The following is a 21435-nucleotide window of genomic DNA, read 5'->3' on the forward strand; positions in this document are numbered from 1 at the left end:
AGTGAAAGGAGAGAAAGTGGAGGCACCTGTTGTAGATGGCCTTTTTGAGGTGTTTACCTACAAACAGCAGAAGAGATATAGGATGATAATTAGAGGGGATAGAAAGAAAGTGAGACTTTTTAAAAAAAATATTTAATAGTATTTTTTTTCCACTTACATGTAAAGATAGTTTTCAGTATTGATTTTTGTAAGATTTTGAGTTCCAAATTTTTCTCCTTCTCTCTCTTTCCTGCCCCTTCCCCAAAACAGTGAGCAATCTGGTATAGGTTATACATATATAATCATGTTAAACATATTTCCTCATTAGTCATGTTGTGAAAGAGGAATCAGAACAAAAGGAAAAAAAAACCATGAGGAAAAAAACACAAAAAAAACAACAAAAAAAGTGAAAATGGTATGCTTCGGTTTGCATTCAGACACCATAGTTCTTTTTCATAATGAGTCTTTTGGAATTGTCTTGGATCATTGTATTGCTGAGAAGAGCTAAGTCTACCATAATTGATCTTCACGCAATATTGGCTGTTACCATGTACAATGTTCACCTGGTTCTGTTTCAAGTAAGGGTTTTTTTGTTTTTGTTTTTGTTTTTTTTTTCGGATGAGGGAGACATGAACATGTTTGTAGGCAGTAGAGAATGAGTCAGTAAAGAGGGAGAGGTTAAAAATAAGTGAAAGAGTAGTTTTGACAGAGAGGACATTTTGTTGGAAGAGATGGGATAGAATCATTTGAACATGTAGGGGGGATTAGTCTTAGTGAGGAGTAAAACCACTTCATCATGTGAGACAGTGATGAAGATAGAGATAGCGGCAAATGGCATCTGAGTAAGGGGAGATGAGGAAAAGGGGAGAAAAGAGAGTTCACAAAGAATGGCCTCAATTTTTTTCTGTAAAATATGAGTCAAGGATTTAATTTTATGGTTTCTACTTAGCTCTAGTCTCTTTTTTCTGCAATACTCTATTCTGTTAAAAATTCATTTTTTTTCTCTATACAATTATATTCTTTTTTTTGTAGAGTTTGTTAATCTTGTTTATATGCTTTTAATTTTTGCATTTTGGAATATCATATTATAAGATTTTCTCTCCTTTATAGTGATTTCTGCCAAGTCATAGGTGATCTTTACTGTACTTCATTGATAGTTAATCTCTTTTTTTTTTTTTTTGCCTAGTTGTGGTATATTTTTTTAAGTTAGAAGCTCTAGATTTTGGCTGATATTCCTGGGTATTTTCCATTTTGTGTTTCTATAAGGAAATAACATCTTTATCTGTGTTTATATCTGTCTCTAACTTTATAGCTAGCTAGCTAGCTATCTAGATACATACATATTCCATTTTCACTTTGCTTTCTGGTTTTCATAGATCTAGGTAGTTTTTTTTAAAAAATGATTTCTTGAAACATAATATCTAGACTTTTGGTTGGGTTATGATTTTTAGGGATTATGATTCTTAAATTATTTCTCTTGAACTTTTTTTTCCAGGTCAGTTTTTTTTTATAGTAGGTATCCAATTTTTAAATTTTTTTTTTATTTTTTGAGTTGTGTCAAATGTTTATTTTCTAATGGAATTAATAAGTTCTATTTTCTCCATTCTGTTTTCCAAAGAGTTCATTACTTTAGTAACAATTTCTCTATTCTACGCTGTTTTCTTTTCAGTTTTTCCTCCTGAGCTCTCATTTCATTCCTTATTTTTTTTTAAAAAAAACCTTTTCCTCCATTTTTCCTGACCACTCATATATTCCTTTTTGATGAGCCATTTTTTCTCCTAAGGCTGTAATTGTAGTTGTTGTGGATACTTGCTTCTGGGATTACCCCCAAACTTCTTTTAGTGAGAAAATATTTCCTAATCACGTGTGATATTTTCTTCATCTTATATGTTCAGCCTTAGACCTTGATTTGTGATTTTGTGCTCAGTCCAGTCTCCTTGGATGGGATGGACAGACCTTGGTTGGTCCTGTTTCCTCTGTAGTCTGCATGCTTCTGCCTCTACTTCTATGACTGGGATGGCTAACATTAGTCCACAACCTCTGCCTTATCCTTGGCTTCTGATCTCTTGGTGGTCTACTGAGGTCCTTGGCCTCAGCTAGACTATCTCCTTCTTGTACTGCAAGTTGGCTTATTCCCCTGCTGTACCCCCAATAGGCCTCGGTGGGATACTCAAAATTATGTTGGCCTTGGGCTGTCTGCAGAGCTCAGGTACCACTATCCAGGTGTTGAGTTATCCCTGTTTCCTACTGGGGCTCCTAATGGTGTGAGGAGTGCATAGCCTGGTTTTGTCTCCCTAAGCAGTGATGTGTGGGAGCTGTCTTTGTGCCTTATTCTCTTCTGACAAGCTGGTTTGTTGATCTGGCTTTAGGTATCCAATCCTGCATTGGTTTATTACCCTTATCTTCGTAGCCTGTTTGGTTTTGAGTTTGTTCATGGCATCTTGTGCTGCCTTCTTCCCTGTTGTTCCCTCTCACCTACCTCTACTGGCTTCTGGCTGTCTTTATATACAGTTTTGTACTGAATGGAGGAATTTACTTCCATGTCTTTTCAGTTTATAATTCATCTTTTGGGGATCCTTTTCAGCTATTTACAGAGGCTTATATGGGATAAGTGAGCATTTCCACATTTTATCTTGCCAGTATATGAAAATCTCTTTTTTGATTCCTTAAGGGTAACCCAAAAAGGAATGCTGGCCCCAAATATTAGCTCCTACCAGTGCTTTTATGCCTCAGCCATAGCTGGCTATTTCATTTATGTTTGTCGGCTAAAGTCTCATTTGACATGGTGAGACCAGTGTTGGGACCTTTTTTCTTCTGTTACTGTTAGCTCCCAGGTGTCATATTGTACTGAAATGACAGGCTGGGCCATACATATCCTAGTTATGAAGATTGACTGCCCATTCTTCATCAGCATGTCATTCCAGCTTTTCTCCATTATAAACCCTGGCATATACAGACATTCCATTACCCCAGAGCAGGGCATTATTTTTTTCCAAAGGTTGTTCATAGAACAGAAGGTAAAGAGATTGCTTCTTTGAATGTGTGAGTCTTTCCGTGACACTTCCAAAATCTTAGCTTTATGGTATCATACCTCTCATAGTAATTTTAGGAGTAAAATGCTTTGATTTTCTTTTAAAGCAGAGCCTTAGTGAATCTAAAAAAATCCATGCCACCCATCCTCTGTCATGTTTTATTTATACTCTGTTTTTAACTGTGCAACTTTTGTTACTTGAATGTAAAGTTTATTAATTTGACCCCATGATCTTTGTGATGTTTACGTGCTTTTACCAAGAAGAGACATAATATTTAGCCCCTATACTTTAATATTGAGTTGTCTTCCTCTCATTCTGCAACTAAGAGAGTAAAGCAGTCAAGCATGTAATATTCAGCAGAGCCTTTGTAGTAAATTATCATAATTACTCTGTATTCTGTACTCTGGGTACACTAGTGCTATCATAGCACCTTTTGGTAGTTTTCAGGATAGGGAAATACAAATGGTCCATATTATAGCTCAAATAATAGGATCTGATAACCTCTTAATACCTAGCAAAAGTAAGGAGGGTTTGAATAGGAAAAGATGAAATGATTGGCTGACTGTCATTGAGGTACATAGACCTCAATCTATGTACCTCATCACTTTTGATCATCACTTTTTTCCTTTCTAGTTTGATCATTACTTTTTTCCTTTCTAGTTTTTTGGAGGGATTAGTTAGTGGAGAGAGACTTTAATTTTCTTTCCTTTTATACTGTTTGCCACATTTTATTGTTCTCATAAACTATATTTAACTTGACAAATAGCAACAATTATAAATATTACTATATTCTTAGAATAGAATAAGGGGATTATATGTGAAAAAATAGCTATTGTATATAGCTTGTTTTTTTTTAAACTACATAATAAATTTAGCAGAATAGTGTTGCCATTGGCCTGTGTCCATTTCTGAATTTCCTTCTGCTCACTTAAAAATGTTTCACTGAATTTTTTATTCTCTATTTTACCATGAATATAACTACCTCCTTTCCCCCCTACATGTCTCCTCTTTCTACCTCCATTAAATTCCTCCCTCATATCAAGTATAGTCAAGTAAAACAAATCCACATATTGGCTATGTCTGAAAAAGGTATTTTATTCTGTATTTCACCTCTCTGCTCATAATTAAACTCTTTGAGTGGTCATTGTATTGTTCCAAATTCTTGAGTTTATCAAATTTATTTTCCTTTGCAATATCGCAGTGTAATTTGTTCTCCTAGTTATGCCTACTTCATTTTGCCTCAGTTGGATGTCTCCAGGTTTCTCTGAATCTGTCCCTTTTAAAATTTCATGTACCTTAATATTTCATTATAATTATACATTATAATTAGTTTATCCATTCTTTAGTTGCTGGGCTATAGCAATAAGTGCTATTATAAATAACTTTGCAGATATGGATCCTTTCCCTTTATCTTTGATTTTTAGGGGGTCCAGTAGTGGTATTTCTAGGCCTAAGAGTATGTGCAGTTTAGGGACTAAATGGATATAAATCCCAAATTGCTTTATAGAGTGGTTCAACAAATTGACAGCACCACCAACTTTTCTTTAGATTTCCTGCTATAGGAATAGCACTGCCACTAATTGTCATTTTCCTTTTTTGTCATTTTTGTCAGTGTGATGGGTGTGAGGTAGGACTTTGGAGTTAATTTAATTTGCAGTTCTTTTATTATTAGTAATTTGGTGCATTTTTCCTTATATGATTGTTCATAGCTTACATTTCTTTTGAGGACTTGAAGGCTTTTATTTCTTATAATTAATAGTATTAAATACACATTATTTAAATTCTCTTTACTTGCATCTACAGATGCTTTTCTCAAAGAAACCTTGGAAAGTATTTAACTGATACCTTTATGACTAGCATATGAGTGTTGCAGATTTTGGGGGTTTTTATAGCCTGATTTAAATGAGTAAGCAGTTAAATATTGAATTCTCATAGTGGTTTAAGCATATTACTAATCTAACCTTTATTCCAAAGGGCAAACTGCACTATAATAAAATGATTTGCATGACAATGAAATAGCTAGAAAGTACTAAGTTGTGTACAGGTGTTACTTTTTGTATATTTTTTTTTAGTAAAAATATAGAATTTGATGGAATGTTTTTTTTTTTAGGCTCGGTTTATGAACCACTTAAAAGCATTAACCTTCCAAGACCTGACAATGAAACTCTATGGGATAAATTGGATCATTATTACAGAATTGGTAAGCAAAGAATGAAGAATAAGTGTTTTGAATGTCCTTATTTTAGTAGTTACTCTTTTACATACTGATTCTACCTTCTTCTATGAAAGTATTGTTTCTAGCATCTGATTTGTGGGGTCTTTTATGCACTAAACAGGTGCACATCCATTCATAAGTGGATGAAAAAACTCATCTCTGTCCCATCTGTTACTTAGATTGGAAAATTGTTAACATCTTTCCATAACTATTTCCTTTTGTTCTTCTGAAAAAGCAAATAGGACAACCTATTTGAAAGTATTTAATATAATATTCTAATAAGTCAAGGTTCTGTGGTTTTATCAGGGTGGGAACCACCTCTTCCAATATAGTTTATAGCTCTTATACCATGTTGTAGATAGACTTGAAGAGTGGCTGTTGCTATAAATAGGGGGTCATTGTGGGAGCAGGAACTGGGTTGGTTTTGACCTCAATTATGCATATGTGTGTATGTGTATGTCTGTGAATATGTACATCAGCACTAGTGAGTGCCACTTTTTCAATAAATCTTTCTCTGATCCCTCAGTTTTTCGTGTTCTTTTCCTCCTTCTGTTTAATCATTTGTGTGCTTGTTTTTCTCCTAATAGATTATCCATTGATTCTACCAAACAACATCTATCACAGTGTTTTGCACATACAAGGCATTTAACAGATGTATTTCAATTGTATTTAATTGAAGTATGTGCCTGTGTACAATTATAAAGCTCTTTTGGGACGAAGTTCTGCTTTATTGAAAAAATTAATAAAAATTGCTTCAAATGAGCAACTTACAGTATTTACCTCTCAGCCCTGAAATAAATTCATTTGGAGAAAAAGGAGCTCACTTTTTCATGGCTTAAATTCTGTGGAAGAAGAGAATATCCTAAGCATTGGAAAAGTATTCCATCAGTTTTAATAACAAAAACTAGGTTAGTTTGATTTAATGTATTTTGGAGGAATCGACCTTCATCCATTTAGAGACTGAAAAATAGAAATGAAATAGCTTTTATGAAATACTATTATGTATGTTTGCATTCCAATTTTTAGGACTTCTAAACAGAAACAGAATCAGAAATTAACTTCAGCCTGCTGTTTATTTAATAAAACTTTAAAGAAATAGCCTGTTTATATGCTGCTGTTAGATCATGTGAGAGTGGTTCTAAAGTGCTTAAACAGAACCTATATGATATATTATACAAAATTGATCTCCTAGTGTATAGGACAGGGACAAAACGCTTCTTCACTTGGAGTTCTGGGTTCTTGTTTGATCTATTGACACTTATCATTTTATAGGTTCATTGCTTTTACCATTCCTGTAGAGAAAGTAACAGTCCAATTTACTCATCTCCATTCACAGTGGCAGTAGCAAACTTAGGTTGCTCTTTGCCATTCATCTAGTTCAGGCTTTTCTCACTGAAACTGATTTGTTTCCTTAGTTGGAGAGGTCTATTGAATTGACTTCTAATGGGTAATTTTCAACTACTCAACTCTTTTGGAGTTGTCAGCAAGGTTATTGACAAAAGAACATCAGTGAAGGAGACCGTGAAGTCATATTAACTTTTAAATTCATCTATCTGGTTTTTGATACTGCTAAAATATGTTTAACTCATTTCTTTCTACCCTTCCAAGGAACAGAGTTTCAAAGGGAAGAGAAAGAAATCCTATTTAAATTGAAGTGACTAACTGAGATGATTTTTTTTTATCTACCTTTACGTCAACACATAATGTGATGGGAAAAAAAATTTCAATTTTACTCTATATGTAACTAAGAATTAAAAAAAAAAGTAGCAAAACAATATGATTCTAAAAATAGGATATAAGCATTTTGTCTAAAGAAAATAGATAGAGTCTTTATTCATTATGGGTCATGTTTCCAATTTCAGTCAAATCAACAGTGCTGCTGTATCAAAGTCCAACTACTGGCCTCTTCCCCACAAAAACTTTCACTGATGACCAGAAGGCCAAAGTTCAAGACAGCCTTTACTGTGCGGCTAGTGCCTGGGCATTAGCACTTGCATATAGGTAAGTGGGTGTCTTTGACTTGTAACTTCTTAGGGAAGCTAATCTGTCTTGTTAGGAAGCTATTTGCATTAGTTATTACTAGTTATTATTAGTTATTACTGGTGAGTGAGCATGGGTTAGGCATTAGTGTTTATCTTGTTTGAATACTTTGTGTCCTAGACTAATGAGAGAGCTGAAATTGCTTATCTCTGGTATGTAATTTCTATTTTGGAGAGGTTTGAGAGGTCATGAAGAGCAGAGATAGTATCTAATCTTCCATCTTGTTGGTCATGTCAAGCCCTCTTATTTTATATATGAGGGAATTTAGCCCGAGAAAAGGGAAGAGACATACCCCCAAGTCATTTAGCTACTGGAAAGTAGGATTGACAATTGGAATCCAAGTTCTTTGACTCCAGATCACATGCTCTTTCTGCTACATTATGCCTCCTCTCCCAAGGCATTAAAGTATGTTCTCTTTGCGACCACAGTAAGTGCTACTTTGAATATTTTAGTGTCCATCATACCTTTGTTTCTGTCATTGACATCTTTGGAGGAGGGAATATGCTTATGGTATGATCTCTGGGTCAAAGGTATACAGAAAGTTTAGTTATTTTTCTTTCATAATTCCAAACTGATAGAGTTAATAGTTGATTACTTCACCATGCCTTAAGCAATACACCAATGTGTGTGTTTTCCACAGCCTCTCTAACTTGGACTGTTCTTACCTTTGCCTTTCCACTTTGAAGAGTATAAAGTAAAATTTCACAGCTATTTTATTGGAATATCTTTTAGTCATTGGGACCATGTTTTCATGTAGTTATTAATAGGTTTGCAGTTCTTTTGAAAACAATGCTTATCTTTTGATCATTTAGCTGTTGGGGAACAGTTCTTATTATATATACCTGAGCTAATTTAGATATCAGACTTAAAAAATATTTTTATTAAGATTTTTTTTCTTTTTACATTGCCTGCATTTCCCATTAAATCCTTCCCCTTCCTTCACCTAATGAGTTATTGATCCTATCTAACAAAAAAAGTCTTTTATCAGTAATATTTAAAAGCAAATATGCTCTTGCTTTTTAAAGCAAATATTTTACTGCTCTTCAGTTGTCTTTCTAATTCTGTCTTAGTTGATGTCCTTCATGCATAAACTTTTAATTTCGTGTCAACAGCATCAGCTATCTTGTATGATCTCTTCTATTTCTTTTTTAGTTAAAAATTCTCACTTATATTGATAAACATGAACCCCAGGTAGGTCAGTCATAAGAAGAAAGGCCTCACATAGCCCAAGATATTTATAACAGCAGTTTTTGTGGCAGCAAAAAACTTGAAAGAACTTAGTTGCTCATTGATTGGGTAATAACCAAGCAAATTATATTATACGTAATATGTAAGAAATGATGGATATGAAGAATTCTGAATAAGATATAAATGAACTTTAATAAAAAATGGTATACCCAGTAACTCCACCAATGTAGGTAAAAATAGTACCAGTAAAATAGAAACAGAATACTATGTAATTCTAATTACTATTGCCATAGAGAAGTGATATGAAAATTTAACTCCCTCCTTTCTTTGAAGAGTTAAGGTACACTATATATAATAATGTTAAACTCATTTAATGTATTGATTAGTTTTGCTGAACTGTTTTTAAAAAAAAATTCTTTGAAGGGTCTGCTGTCTGGGAGGGTGTGGGGAACTGATACATTGGGAAATGAAGGTGATATAAAAGCAAGAGATATCAATAAAAAATTCTCCCTCTAACCAAAGTTGTGAATCAATTTATCAACAAGCATTAATTGTCTACTTCATGTCAGGTACTGTGGATTCAAAGACAAAAATGAAAGACTTTTTTGCCCTCGAGGAGATTACATCCATCTGAGGAGATAACATGTATATAATTAAGTATATACGAAATATATATTTAGAGCCTGGTAGTTATTATTCATTTGTAGAAGCCACATTTAGAGTTGGAATTTTTATGTAAACTGAATTTTTGTCAGATAAGAAGGCTTTGTAATTGAAATTTATTTAGGAATAAACTTTATGCCTTGTCCAACATAATATGGTGTAAATAAAATATGCATAATTTTCTGCTGGGCTATATTGAGTCCTAGATTTACATTGCATCACTAGATGCATACTGCAGTTTTCTATCCTATTAAGACATCCAAATTTCTGTTCTGATAGTCTTCAGGAATTAAAGATCATTTCCATGAAATGTTGAGGTATTAGAGTAGAAAACTGAATGTCATGTTGAGGTGTTAGAATAGAATATTAGTGGAGGTACCTCCCTACCATTAATCTGACTAATATTGACTTCTATGACCCTTTACTAGTTTTAAACTCTTGACTCTTTATACTAGCTGACAAAAGCCACAGAGACTAGTCTTACACCTGGTCCTTGCTGATGCACTCTGAATACAAATCTAGATGCCTTGTTGTCTTCTGGATGTTCTTTTTTTTTTTAATTTTAATTTATAAAATAAATCAAGCATTTCTGTAACATGGTATAATAAAAAAGATTGCACATGAAACTGTAAATCTATTAGGTATAATTTGCTATTCTTTTAAAATATATAATAAAGTTATTTTGTAAATTTAAAAAAATATTTTTATCCTCCTCCCTCCAGAGATGGATACCTGTAGACATAAATAGGTGTGTGTATACACACCCACACCCAAACCCACACATACACACACACACTATATATATGTGTATATATATATATATGTATGTATGTATATATATATATATATATATATGTATGTATGTATATGTAAAATTATTTCATACATCTATTTATCCAGTTCTTTCTCTGGATACAGATAATATCTTTCTTCATATGTCTTTTATGGTTAATTTGGATATTTATAATATGTTTTAAAATAATTATTTGCTAAAAGTTGTCAAAACAATATTACTGTTACTGTATACTGGATCTTCTTAATGCCTAATAGCTTTAAATTCCATCTTTTCATGCAAGAACATGACAGATTTGATATTGAGAGAAATTTTATCTTCCAGTCATATAAATGGATTTCTGAAGAAGGTTTTTTTTTAGAAACTAATGTCAAGAAAAGTACCAGATTTCTGGACAGAACCCCTCCCCCCAGCTAATCCAAAGTTTTCCTAGCATTGGGCATCTGAGCCTTTAGAGATCACATTTTTTGGGGAAAGTACAGTAGCCTCAATGATCTTGGTCTAAACCATATCTCTGAGACTGCGCTCTTGGGAAAAGAGAAGGGTATGTCTAGCATATACATTTGTGTGTATATGTGTTTGTTAGATTTTGAAACACAGTACCTTTATCATATAGTCATGTCAAGTTACAAAATATAAGGGAATCATAACAAATTATTATTGACAATAATGACTCATTTATCTAGAACTTTAAGGTTTACAAACCCTGTGAAGTAGGTAATACAAGTATTTTATCACTATTTTATAGATGGGAGAACTACGGCTCAGAGGAGTTAAATGATGGGCTAGTAAATATTGGAGTGGAAAGCAAACCCAAATCAGTGGCCAGTTTATATTTTGACCACTTAAACGATTTCAGAAACATGGTTTCACCTGTCAGTAGGCTAACTTGACTACTTCAGAACAGGCAAGAATTCCATTCTTTGCCCTCCATAAAGAACCTACCTTTGTCTCTTTGTAAAATAATCAAGAAACGTTCTTGGGAAATGCCCCCAATAATCTTAGAATGGCAGAACCTAGAGGTCATCTAGTTTGAAAATTCCTCAATTTAAGGATGAGAAAACTGATTCAGAGAAGCCATTTTCTTTTCTTTTTATTTTAAGATGAATAAAAATATTTTATTTTTCAATTTTTCATAATTAATTTTGTTTTCAACATTCACTTCCTTAAGATTTTGAGTTTTAAAATTTTGCCATCTCTCTCTCCTCTTCCTCCCCAAGATAGCTTGCAATCTGATATAGACTCTAGTTATACTTTCATATTAAACATATTTTCACATTAGTCATGAGGTAGAGAAGAATTAGAACTAGTAGGAGGCACCACGGGAGTGAAGAAATAAAACAAAACAACAAAAGAAAAGGAGAGCAAATAGTATGCTTCCATCTGCATTCGATTCCATAGTTCTTGCTCTGGACGTGGATAGCATTTTCCATTGTGAATCTTTTGGAGTTTTCATAGATCCTTACGTTGCTGAGAATAGCTAAGTCTGTCAATGTCAATCATTGCACAATGTGACTGTTACTGTGTACAATGTTCTCCTGGTTCTACTCACTTCACTCAGCATCAGTTCATGTAAGTCTTTTCAGGATCACTCCATGACTTTAATATAGATTAAAAAAAAACAGTCTGGGGAAGGATGTGATCACTTCTGAAATTTCTCAGCATCATATACATTCTGTGACATGGTTTTGTCTTTGTTTTTTCCATCTGTTTGTTTGGTGTAGGAGAGAGAGTCGCATGTGAGAATTGGCTTCCAGGGGGCATGACAATCAAGATGGTTTCTTCTCACTGCTATTTATACTCATTCTCTGACTTAAGTAAATACTGCCCAATGATATTGCTTCTACATGATGATTACCCCCCTCCAAATTACCCAACTTAATTTTTATAAAAATATTGATCCATTTTATCAAGTTATCCATTATTTTATTAATAAATTCTTTCCACTTTCTGAGAGATATTTTTATTCTTCTAAAGATGGAAGAACCAAGCAGGGTAACTTCCATTTCTTATCTCAGTCTTACTAGCAAGGATGAGGAAGGTACAGTAATACTCCTTACTGAAATGGAGAAAATGGGAACTTTCTGAGATAGTAGCAATTCTCTCCTGGAGTTTGTAATAAAGAGTAGCAGTTACTCATATAGTCTGACCTGCACCCTAGATTTTGGCAAAACAGATTTCAAGAGGTGTAGAGAAAGGAGAGATAGAATCCCATTGGAATAAAATTCTTCAAAGTAAGTTAGTACGGGTAGGGTGAGAAACATTCAATGAAAACCTGAAAAGATCAAATTGGATAAATGTACACTAAGGCACTTTAGGTAAGACTGTAAATTGGTCCAGGCCTTCTGGTAAGCATTTCAGAATTTGGATATAGCCCTAAGGGGTAAAAGATCAAAAGAAAGATCCCACCTTCACCATAATATTTATAGCATGTTTTTTTTTTTTTTTTTTTTGGCAATTGGGGTTGAATGACTTGCTCAGGGTTACACAGCTAGTAAGTGTCAAGTGTTTGGTCTGAGACCAGACTTGAACTCAGGTCCTCCTGACTTCAGGGCTGGTGCTGTATTCACTGCGCTACCTAGCTGCCCCACACCACAATATTTACAGCAACACTTTGTGGTAACAAAGAACTAGAAACAAAGTAGGTATCCGTCGACTGGGAAGTGGTTGAATATTGATTGGGAAATTGTTAAACAAATTGTGGTCCATGAATGTATTGTGCCATAAGTAATGATAAATATGAATTTCGTAGAATGATGGGAAAACTTATATGAATATGGAGTAAAGGAAGCAGAACTAAACCAATATACACAATACCTATAGTGTGAGCAAAATAGCGATAAGAAAACTGAACTTTGTACTTATAATAATTGTACTTAATAAATGTACTTATAGTAATTTAGTGTTTTTCTGAAGAAAGAGATGAGAAAATGTATCTTCCTCTCTTGAAAAAATTAGAAGTGGGGGAAATGTGGTGGAACTGTGCACATACTATTAGATTTGGTTGATGTGTTTAATTTTGCTTTCTTCTTCTTCCTTATTTGTTATAAAAGGTGGATATTTGGATCAGGCAGAAAGAGGGCAGTGTTCATAAATCAAGGTATTGATGTTAATAAAATTAATCGCTTTTTTAAAGGAAAAATGTGGGAGCAGGATCTCAGGTAACAGGCAATGAGTGCAAAATTCTGTAAGAATGTCAGAATTCCTAAAGATCAGAATGAGATTAGGTTAGTGAGAACTAAGAACAACAAAATTTGAAGTTATGTTGAGGGAAAGAGGAGGATCAAAAAAGGAGTTGGACAACTGCTTGTATGGATAAGATGACAATTGAGAACAGGAGAAAAAAATGCTTAGCTCTCATTTGCTACTAAAAATAGTGGTATTGTGCATGTCTTGGTTCAGTTCTTGGAGAACTGAATTTCATTTACTTTCCAGATTTACTGGACCAACTATATGTTAATGTGCCCATATTTTCATAGCTCTTCCAGAATTGACTAGGTCTTTTTTTTTGTTTTTTTTGCCATCTTTGCCAATCTTATTATTGTGAAGTAAGGGATATTTCAATATTGTTTTCATTTGGATTTCTCTTATAGGGATTTGGAACATTTTTTTCATATAGTTATTGATTGTATTTCTTTTTACAAAATGAAATTGATCCTGTCTCTTGACCAGTTAGCTATTAGAGAATGACTCTTATTCTTGAAAATTTTTGTCAGTTCTCCATGATTCTGAATCTCAGACTTTGAGAAGTGGAATTAATCAGACTTCAAGATTGAGGAACTGGAAAATGATAGGTGGACCTAGAGTTTTGATCCAAATCAAATGACTTGATAATGGGGCTGGGGAATTGATTTACCAAGTGAAGTATCATAAGTTTTAGTGTAACGGCAAAAGGGAGATAGGTTCATGATGAATTCCAGCGTTGGATTTGGAGTTAAAGGACTGGTTTTGAATTCTAGTTCTGCCATTTAGTTTCTCCCTGTGTTACCCTGGACAAGCACCTAGTCTCTCTGGACCTCACTTTTTTTTTTGTACTTGCAAAATGAGGAAACTGGACTAGATGACCTTTGAGATCCTTTCCATCTTTAAATATATAATCCCATGTTATTGTTTGTTAAACAATCAAGTAGGTTCTTTTTTTGTTTGCTTGTTCAGAAAAAAAGTAATTGGATAATAATATTATAGGCAACATTTTAATATTGTCTCCTGGTTTCGTTTGAAGGGAGAGGGTACTTTATTTCTGTGATTATATTTTTGCATAGGACATGCATTTACCATAATTCTCTATGTCCAAAAATTTTTTAAAGGAAAAAGATGATGATAAAAATAATTTTTGCCTTTACATGAACCAGTTTCTCTATAAAGGGAAACAGAGAGTATATACCTGATAAGTATCCCAGATTTAGATCAGATAGGGACCTTAGAGGCCATCTAATTACATTGTGTTATTTTACAGTGAGAGAACTGAGGTCCAGAGAAGTTAAGTGATTGGCTCAAGGTCACATAGGAAGTAAGTGACAAAATCTGGGATTTGAGTGCCAGTCCTCTGTATCCAAGGCCAGCACTTTCTCTCCTACTTCTAAAATAATGCCTTTATGATATTCATCTATATTTTATTCATTGCCCTTCACAAAAGAAAATGGCTTCTCTGAATCAGTTTTCTCATCCTTAAATTGAGAAATTTTCAAACTAGATGACCTCTAAGTTCTGCCATTCTAAAATTATTGAGGGCATTTCCCAAGAAAGTTTCTTGATTATTTTACAAAGAGACAAAGGTAGGTTCTTTATGGAGGGCAAAGAATGGAATTCTTGCCTGTTCTGAAGTAGTCAAGTTAGCCTACTGACAGGTGAAACCATGTTTCTGAAATTGTTTAAGTGGTCAACCTAGGATCACAGACTGATAGCTATAAGGGATTTTAGAGATTATCTAGTCCAACTACCTCATTTTACAAATGAGAAAACTGAGACCCAGAGAGGTTCATTGACATGCCTGAGAGGGATGCAGTTCATTCTTCCTAATTTAGGTTGTTCTGTGTGTCCCCCCAATGGTAGATTTGTAATATCTTTGTTAAGGGATTCCTATGGAATCTTGAGACCAGCAATCTTGGGATCTTCACTATCTTCTTCACTTCACTCTCTTCCAACCTGCTCTTGTTTTCTATAAATCTAAAGAGACTTTACAATTCAAGTTCAACCGAAGAGTTTTCCAATAAAACAAAACAAAATGAAACAAGAATTGAATAAAATAAAATTTTCAAGACTTGCTTCCTGTTTTTTATTAGATGATGTATGTGGTTAAACTCTAGTCATGCAAATAATAACTTGTGTATTTGCTTCACAGAATCTTCATTCAAATATTATTTTCAGGATTTTTAGAAAAAATAACCAACTCTTTAACAGTGGAGTTTTTCTACTTTTATTTTTTCTATTCAAATAGCAAATAATAACAGTTATAATCTTTAAGAATATTAACTCAAAAGTGGAAATTGTGTTATTCAGAATGAATATTGTACTTTGGATCAACCTGTGAAAGTGTTAAATTTACTTTTCATTTACCTGAGAGTGTGCATATAATGATTTGTCACAACTATTGCATTTCTTTTTGACATGCTTATTGATTTTTCTGGGCAGCTAGGTGATGCAGTGGATATAGCACTAGGTTGGGAATCAGGAAGACTCATCTTCCTTAGTGCAAATTTGGCCTCAGACACTTATTAGCTGTGTGACCCTGGGCAAGTCACTTAACGCTGTTTACCTCAGTTTCTCATCTGTAAAATGAGCTGAAGAAGGAAAAGGCAAAATACTCCAGTATCTTTGCTAAGAAAATCCCAAAAGGAGTCACAAAGAGTCAGACAAGACTGAAAAAACAACCAAACAACAACAAAAATTGGTTTCTCCATCCCACCCCATAAGACGTTTATTATTCTTTTAAACTCAGCAATATTCTTCCTGCCCAATACTACCTGTGTACAAAGATTGTGCTTAAAGAAGAAAGTATGTCAGTCAATTGTGGGAAATAGGGTAATTGTTACAGGTTATTGGGCTGTATATAAAGGCTTTACACCTTACTAAATGTACCCCATTGGCAACAAGTAAGTAGCTTCCTTTTCACATCTACAAAATGAAATTCCAAATAGAATTTAGTTGGGTATCCCTTTATAACTTATAATTTCTAGCACACAAAATGAACAGACTAAAGAAACAAATTTCTGGAAATAGAGAAAAATATAAACTGAATTCCACTGTGGAATATTATGCAATGTTTTTCATTATATTTAGTGTTTTTTTTTTACAAGTATATTTAAATCATCATGAGTCTTATTTAATGCTCAGTGAATATGGGGGCAAAAGCAGGTATGTTTTGATATAACTTAGAATACATCTACTTAACATGTATGTAGCATATTTCAGACTTCTTTTATGAATAACTAGAAATAAGCAGAATATTTCACTGAGTCCATTATTACCCGTAAATGCTGCTTTCTCCATTGTTTCCTGATTTCCATGCAGAAATTTAGCTCTTTTAAAATGTTGATCCCAACAATGACCTTATGGTGGCACAAGGTAAAGCAGGCAACATGGTTTTGTCTTGTGTTGTCTTAAAAATTTTGATGTTTAAGTAAGAAGTTTCATTTAAATAATTTATATGTATATGACACAAGGAGGTCAGGAACAAAAAGACTGACTTCATATACACCAAACTATTTATAGTGGTAGTTTTGTAATAGCAAAGAACTAGAAATCAAGTAGATCTACATTTATTGGAAGATGGCTAATTTGTGGTTCATGAATGTTATAAGAAATGATTAACATAATGAATGTAGAAAAGCATGAGAAAATTTATTTAAGTCATAAAATGTGCCATAACCAGAAAAGGAAAACAGTGTGTACTACCATGACTACAATGATCAGTTACACTACAATGTAAATATAAAGAATGATAGTAACAAAACAAAATGGGAAACTGAAGCTATAATATTATAATGACCAAGCTTGACCCCAAAGAAATGAGAAGCAACGTCCCTACCTTCTTTGCAGAGATGATGGATTGTGTTTGGAATACTGTGTATATTAGACTTTTTTTTTCCTGATACTTGTTTTGCTGTATTTCTCTCTCTCTGTCTCTCTCTCCCTCTCTCTCTCTCTTTCTCCCTCTCTCCCTCTCTCTCTTTCTTTTTCTCTCAAAAAGAAATGGCTCCCTGGGAAGGGGAATGGAAAGGAATATATTGGAAAATATAGATTTTATAAAAATAAAAGATTAATAATAATTTGTTTTAATAAAGAAAAAGAAAAAATGTGGTCTTTAACTGTGACAGAATTAGTGGACATCTCTGTAACACAGGATTAACTGAATAGTTAAATACTTAATTATCTAAAGCACTGCTTTCTTTGCAAATGCATTTCCAATTTGTTTCGTGAATTATCTCTCTCAACCAGGCGCCTTGATGATGACAAGGGAAGGACCCATGAGCTGGAGCATTCAGCTATAAAATGTATGAGAGGAATTCTCTACTGCTACATGCGCCAGGCTGATAAGGTAAAACAGTGTGGTACGGATGGAACTTTCAGTTAATTCTGAAAGATTAAATTAACCATTAGCAAGAGCATTTTCTGGGGGAAAATTGCCTTTCAAAAAGCAAGCAGCATTATAGGACAGTCCAGTTAAGTAAAGGCTGTTGCTGCCTCCTGAGCCCACCTGTTAGAAATCAGCAAAACATTTTTTTCAGAATCAATTAAGAATTATAATTCACACTTATCTTTGTCACTTTATTAATTTTTGTAGTTCATATACTAAAATTTTTCACTTGAAATCATCATCTTGCTGAATTTGCAAAGGTGTAAAGAAGGCTCAAGATCTTTATTCTGTTAAGGGTACTCACCTAATAAATACAGAAATAACTATTCAAAAATAGAAGTTTATAAGTGTGTGTGTATGTACTTTCTGTGATTGCTCAAGGATGTATGAGTCAACACAATTCCTTCAGTTTCAAGAAGAAAATCAAAGCTCCCCTTCCACCATTTATTTGATGAAGGAGAGGATAACTTCAAGGTTCCTATTCAAGAATAGCCAGAAATTACAGAACAATCAAAATTCAATTCTTAATGGTTTGTAGTGGAACAAACATTGAACTGAGAGCCTGCAAACATGGGTTCTCATCTCACATGTGCTGCTTACATGCTATATTTCCTTGGACATGTTACTTAACCTTTCCTAGGCTTTAGTCTCTCCTAATTCCTCATTTCACAGAGCATGAGATTGAGTTCGAGAACATTTTACAAATGCCTTCTTTCTACTGAGCTTTGTGCTGAGCACTGGGGAAGCTAGAAAGTAAGATACCTGTCCTCATGAAGCCTGTTGTCCGGTTGGGGGATATGGCACTGACACAGATCCTTATAGTTTACTACAATACTTCTTAAGTGAGTTAAAACGCTGTAGAACCAGATGATACTACTTCTGTTCTATGGCTTTATTATTGTTACTGGAGAGCAGGCTATCATATATATTCTTCCCTTTTGAACAGTGCTGTGGAATATAGGTAGTACTCTTTTTTTGGTGGAATCAAAATGGAAAATTTGTATTTTATTTGCTTATTTAAAAGCAACAGCAATATAGTATAAGGCTTGATTGATAGAATTATTATTCTCAGAAAGTATCATTATAGAGACTAGTCTATCCTAGTACCAATTTTCACAAGATTTAATATTGTAGAGCAGTGAGATTAAATTCAAATAGCATTGTCTCTGCTGGTTGCATATTGACTTAGAAAACCACAAATTAGCATTATCTGTGTTATATTGTGTTTATTTTATTTAACATTTCCCAGTTACATTGTAATTTGGTTTGGCTCACTTGGGAGTTTTATGGGCTTGATTGGCTACAGGCCAAGAGTTCAACACCTCTAGATATAGTCTTGGAATCAGGTGATTCAGTTTTAGATAGAGCACTGGGTCTGGAGTCAGGAAGACTCCTTTTTGTGAGTTCAAATCCAGCCTTAGACACTTAACTATCTCTGTGACTCTGGGCAAGTTACTTAACCTGTTTGCCTCAGTTCCTCCTCTGTAAAAATGAGCTGGGGAAGGAAATTGCAAACCACTTCAGTAAATCCCCGATGGGTCACAAAGAGTCAGACATGACTCAACAACACAACAACAACAAAAGATGTAATCTTAACCTTGTTGTAAAAATTGAGATGAAACACCTGGTTATGTATAAGCAGCTTTTTCAAGAAACCAACATGAATCTTGCAACTTTGCAATTGAAATATGTCTTACTGACCATTTTACTTTGGTTTTATTTTCATTTTAGTAGTTTTTAGAAATAAATGCTTTATAGACATGAATGAAGTTGAACATTCCCCCTTTCGCATAGGAATCCCTTACCTTTTAAATTTCTTGGGACTAGGGATTATGGTGTATATAAAGTTCTAACTTTTGTAATATCTAACATGAAGCAAAGCATATAATAATTGTTTAAACATCAATTGCCTGTAAAATTCTACATATATTTATCATCTGCCACCTTTATATTGGGTTTTTATTTCTCTGTTCTCAAAAATGAAAGGCTACAAAATTATAATTGTTTGTTGTTTTTTGCCTTAAGACCTATAATCAAAGACAAAAGTTTTATTAAAATTTTCTTTTATACTTTTATTTTCTAAATCACCATAGTCTGCCTTGAGAATTTGGAAAATGAAACTATTAGCTTAAAGAACAAATAAATTTATTAATTATTTAATATGGAGATATATAAAAAACTTACAATTTGCCTGACAAAATTAGACATTTCAAATCACTGTCAGTGAGTATTTTCAGATGTTACACTTAAGTTAAAAGCAGTATATTACACATTACATTGAAATAATGATTAAAGCCATTCTTTTTACTGACTATGAGATGTGGTGGAATATCTGAATATAAAAAGTATATCAGCTTAAATATATTGTGCTTAACAATTAGCCTTTTTTCTCTCATAAGTTGTTTTGTTACTGGTGTATAATATGTACCAATCTACACTCTTTTTTTTCTTCCTCAAGAAGAATAATGTGAAAGCTCTGAATTTCAAATAACTGCTACAAGTTGAGTAGCTTGAACCCCATCTGTTTATTTAGCTGAAACATTTGTTGCATGGTCTTAACCCAAGGAATATCCAGGCATTGTTCTATTATTATGTAGTCCTATCTGTTTCTTTGCAGATTCTAGTACTGATTTACCTTATGTTATCTTGAATCCCCTAAGCTAACATGAATGTGTCATCTCCAACACCATTGACATATTATGCTACTTATCTGGGCCACTCTGCTAAAATCATGGGAAAACACAGAGTCAGTATGAGTTGTGTAAAAGCATGAATCAGTTCTTTGGGTATAATGTAATATGCAATATCATCAAAGATAAAATGTTTGAATTTAATTACAGCATAAGATGATATGTTATAGTGATCCATATGCCAAGGTTAAACTATTCAAAACTAGCATGTATTTAATTAGCCTTATATAATTTATTATGTAATAATATAATTTACAGTCTTCACATAAAGTGCTAATTATGAGTCATCTAGTAAAATCCACTGATTCATTTTAAATATGTTCAGTAAAAAAGCTCCACCAAATATTTTGTAATGCCTTTTGGCATGATCTTTGCTTCTCAGAGGCTCTCTCTGAAGAACACACTATCTGAAAAGTTCCATCAAACTTAAAAGGCTTGGATTATAGGTCCAACAATGGACTGTGTGTATGTTATCCAAGGCTCAGTCTAGTTTCTAAGAAACTTATCACCAGAAGGTTGGCCTTAGGTGAATAATTCTTTTTGGTCACAGTAAATCATGAAATGACATGATAGCTCTATGGCATATATCCTGGTGGGAACACTCACACTTTTGAAATTATGAATCCTCTAAAGTATTGGCAGAGTTACAATATACATTGAATAGCATAAAGTACACTTAAAAATATCTGTTGCTTAAATAAAGCAAAACTTTAAAGTCCTCTTCAGTACCTGTTAAGTTCCTTGTAAATCCCCTAAGTATTATATCATTGTGACTGAGTTCTCAAATCCTTTGGCTTAATGTAGTAGTTATTGAGAACAGCTATTTCTTGCCTCCCTTTCCCTATTTTATTTAATGTGTATGTAGTCAAAATGTATAAAGTTGCCAGCCATGTTGGTGTTGGTAGTGACTGAGTACTTAGAAACAAACTAGAGAAGGTCAAGTTCATTGGATTGTTGGAAGATAGATTTTTTTTCCTGCAGTATCCCTTCCTCACAAGGGAAGATCCTCTTATTCATTCCAGTGAATGATTGGTTATTTAGCACATGCTTTTCAAGGTACCGTGTGAGACAATAGATAATTATTGCCTCTTTTTCTTCCCTGGAACTTGACTGTTGCTTTGGAAGGGGAAGAAAAGGTTCCTTTACTCATTAAGGTGAAATATCCAAGTCAAATTTATTTTATCTCTCTGTTAGTAGAAAGAAAAGCACAAATGATTTGTGTTACCTATATGCTATTTGGACCTAAGGCACTTTTTTTT

General features: G+C 33.6%; 1 protein-coding gene across 2 annotated transcripts in view; it reads left to right on the forward strand.

The window, feature by feature from the left end:
* Positions 1–21435, forward strand: part of PHKB (phosphorylase kinase regulatory subunit beta) — a 231278-nt gene that overhangs the window by 36195 nt on the left and 173648 nt on the right. For both annotated transcript variants that reach the window (XM_027867903.1, XM_027867904.1), the window contains 3 exons: positions 5122–5211; positions 7089–7227; positions 17348–17447. In XM_027867903.1, the coding sequence (XP_027723704.1) occupies positions 5122–5211; positions 7089–7227; positions 17348–17447 (329 nt within the window). The remainder of the gene's footprint in view (positions 1–5121; positions 5212–7088; positions 7228–17347; positions 17448–21435) is intronic.

Source organism: Vombatus ursinus, unplaced genomic scaffold, assembly GCF_900497805.2.
Source record: "Vombatus ursinus unplaced genomic scaffold, bare-nosed wombat genome assembly UNPS02014786.1, whole genome shotgun sequence".
Classification (NCBI taxonomy): domain Eukaryota; kingdom Metazoa; phylum Chordata; class Mammalia; order Diprotodontia; family Vombatidae; genus Vombatus; species Vombatus ursinus.